Raw genomic sequence first — 3,774 nt, forward strand, 5'->3', positions numbered from 1 at the left:
TCTTTTACGTCTGTATATTTGCCATGAAATAATCATACACACTACAAACTGTAAACTGTGCAATTTCCTCCTTATTAGCTAAATTATGTTTTACTATCAAGATTCTTTTCTTTTTTGGTTTACACTGCATTCTAAACTGATAGTGGAGTGCCTTCTTATGCCACTGGAAGTGAAACAAACCAGTTATGTTTTCCGCGAGAAAAAAAACACACCCAAATCGAAATTGTCTGTCAAGTTTTGTAGAAAAGCGAAGTTTTCTGTGTTAAGTATGTCTGAATTTAGAATAGTTCCTGTACGTTGTGAAGAGTAATATGGCATCTTAGTAATGTGTTACGTACTCGGTAAATCAAGATGTTCCATACCCATCTGAGTGTCTGTGAATTTACTTCGTCTTTCATCCAGGATTTGACCTATAATACTACATAGTATACTATGGAACTTTCCCTTAGTGGAGGTTTAATTATATATATGTATCATGGGCGTCTAGGGATATTTCTACCGGAGGCATCTTCAGAACTTTAAATGAAAACAACGGTTGATTTTGCCTTCATCGAAACAATCGCTACATTTTGAACAACTCTGAGAGGAAACACTTTGGCATATCTCTTCCAGTTTGACAGCTACAGCTCATGAATAGGTTAATACGATGTTTTACGCACGTGCAACTCAAAAAGTAAACAATCGAAATGAAATAAAATCTTTAAGCTTTGCGTCCCACTATTATTCCGGCTAGGCTAAAGGAGACGGTGATAATGAGAAATGAATGGAATGCTAGAATCAAGAAAGCGGGGTAAAACGGGAGGACTCCGAGAAAACCCACTCACACGATGTTTGTCCACCACAATGTTCACTGGTGCGAGCTGGGATTGAACCAGAGGTGTTTAACACGTTGACTGCCGTCGGACACGTGTGCCCAATTCTAAGAAATCCCTACCCGCCGCGTCGGTCACTGGTGACCGACACAACAATGGTTTCTTGATTTATTTCAACAATAGAACTGAATTACTGCACAAACTTTAAATTTGCTTCTGAGTACACACAATGGATTGTGTATGTGATAACATATGTGTTATATTGGGTTAGATTATGGTTTTTGATTGGTTAAATTATGATGCATGTAATGCATGGTATGTTAAATGTAATGCATGTTAAATGGAAAAAAATATTTTTATGTGAAATTCGTAGAAAATGTTACATACAGTATATTGTTTAGTATCAAATTTTGTTTTATATATTGCAAATTGTCTCTTACATTACGAATGTTTGTAAACCTAACAAACATTTATTTACATGGAAAGATCTCTGTGACATTTGTTGAAACACTTCAAACAAAGCGTTGATTCAACTTCACATCCTGTGCAGTAGGTAACTACTTTCTTCGTTCGATTTGCTGCCAGATTCCTTGACATCACTGTAGTATTCTCTTTGTAACAGTTTTTACAGTATTTTCTTGTTTGTTTTGCTTTTCCTTGTCGTCTTCTTAATTCGTGTCGAAATCTTCTGGGCTTGCACATTGGAATTGCTTTTTCTTCTGGTTGTATGTTTTGAGCGACCAGGTAATGGATTACTGATTTTCTGAATTCCACAACTTTTATATTATCTCCAGTAACTTCTTTGTACAAAATCAGGGCATTCACCGTTGATGTAGAAAGTAGTAATTCGAAGGCCAGCTTGTGGTACCATTTCAAAGCTTTTCTTAGAGGAGATGAATACGCCGCCATTTGATCTGACATATCTACAGACGATTTTGCTTTGTTATATTCCACTATCATCTTAGGCTTCTCGATTTGTCCGCATCTGCCTGCCTGCACACTTACAACTTCATCTGAATGTTTGGTCGACAGAACTAGAACGTTTCTTTTATCATTCCATTTTAACACCGTTATTCCTCTTTCATTTTGTTTAGCTACAACTTCATTTCTTTTGAGATTCTTGTTTACAACATCTTGAGGATTGCCCTTTCTGTTTGAACGCAGAGTCCCAATGAAATGAGTATCGGCATCTAAAAGTTTGTTTGCTAATCAATACTTGTATACCAATTGTCCGTGCAAACTGTTCTCCCGGTGTGCAAAAGGGGTTCACAAAGAGACATAACAACAGATGTAGGAGTTGTTCTGGTGTGTTCCAAGTTTTTACCAGCATATACTAAAAGTCTATATGTATAACCAGATCCACAACACAATTTAAACACTTTAATACCATATTTGTGTCTCTTTTGTTTGATATATTGCCGCATAATAAGTCTCCCTCGGAATGGTACATGAGTCTCATCCACACAAACTGTTTCAGATGGTGTGTAGCTTTCTGAAAATTGTCAACTAACAAATCAATCAGGCCCTGAACTTTATGAAGCCGGTCTCCTGGAGGACACGCATTGTTGTCAGCAAAGTGGATCATACGAAGAAGCATTTCGAATCTGTTCCTTGACATCATAGAAGGCGCGAAAGTATTTCTGAATATGTCTTCCTGGCTCCAATAATCTGACAACGATGGCATTTTCACTACTCCCATCTACGCAACTAGACCTAGAAATTTTCTGATTTCATTTTTGTCAGTCGGTACCCAATCGTGTAATCTTGACGACGGCCCTACATCATAGACACTTGTTAACACTTGAGTGGCATACACATTAGTCTGTTCAACTATCAAATTTATCACCTTATCATCCACCATGCAAGAGGAAAACTCACCAGGTTCACTCTGTGCTATAGCTGCAGCAAAATTTGGGTTCACACCTTCGTTTTCCATAAATTGTATTACTTGCGCTTGGCATCCCGTAGGTTGTGTCCATTGCTGGTACGTAACAGGTCTTACTTCCTTACTTCGTTGATGATAACGTGGAAGATTATGTGCTGTTGGCGTTGAAGATATACAGCTGTTGGGCGATATACTGCGTATATTTTCTCCTTGAGACGTAGAGACAGAGGAGAGATCACATCCATCCGGAGGAAAAATATGTACTTTCTTCTTTACGTTACCACTTATATTACCACTTTCAGCTTCGCTGTCACTTGATGTACACCAAGAACTCTCATCCGAAACACTTTGTATATAATCTGAATCATCGTCGGAAGATATATTGAAGTTCTCATCAGACAGGTCCTCATAAAGTGTATTTTCAATTTTTGATGTTGATACAAACAATTTACGTGGTTTCAGAGTGCTTTTACGTTTAGACATATTGCAGTTTTATATACAACGCACTTTAATTCCAACAAACGAAAATAGGTTTCTTCGTATGAACAATGAGTTCTTGATGAAACAGATAAAACTAATACTTCAATATTTTCTACATACCAGGCTAGAGTAATAGCATAAAACAAAAAATCACCAGAACCCGTGAGGTGTTGAATACAATAATAAAGATGCAAATCGGGACGGTGACCGACAGGCTGCCCGACGCGGCGCAGGCGAAGGAATCTTAAGTTCTACGCCGCGTCGGGCACGCGTGACCGACAATCAAAATTTTTTCTTCGAAACGGTCACTCTACGTGAACAAATAAGATAATAAATAAACATTTTAGAAGGAATGGGAACTTATGGTAATAATGGCCTGAATGGAAAAATTCCGTCGGAAAGCTTGGCAGTCAACGTGTTAAATAATTGAAATTACAGCAAAGCACAAAAGTGCATATATGGAAACTAAATGCAATTTTCAAAATCAGTGGTGTCTCGGACATACCTCTATTGAGTGGCAGGTTCATAATGCCAAATAGTAACAAGGTTCGATTTTGCTTGAGTTGAAAGAAGTGCTCAATATTCAACCACGTTCTT

The 3,774-nt window shown here is 37.7% G+C and overlaps 1 protein-coding gene across 1 annotated transcript; it reads right to left on the reverse strand.

Annotated features, from left to right (window-relative positions):
- Positions 1-1,286: 1,286 nt before the first annotated feature.
- Positions 1,287-1,772, reverse strand: LOC145689759 (uncharacterized). Its single transcript, XM_081763959.1, has one exon. The coding sequence runs from the start codon at positions 1,770-1,772 to the stop codon at positions 1,287-1,289; it is 486 nt and encodes a 161-aa protein (XP_081620085.1).
- Between the last annotated feature and the right edge of the window lie 2,002 nt (positions 1,773-3,774).

This window comes from Thermobia domestica, chromosome 7 (genome assembly GCF_964235325.1).
Source record: "Thermobia domestica chromosome 7, izTheDome1.hap1.1, whole genome shotgun sequence".
In the NCBI taxonomy this organism is placed as follows: Eukaryota; Metazoa; Arthropoda; class Insecta; order Zygentoma; family Lepismatidae; genus Thermobia; species Thermobia domestica.

Excerpts from the sequence above, each read along its gene's own strand:
- LOC145689759 (XM_081763959.1), bottom strand. The coding sequence starts at position 1,772 with ATGATAGTGGAATATAACAAAGCAAAATCGTCTGTAGATATGTCAGAT.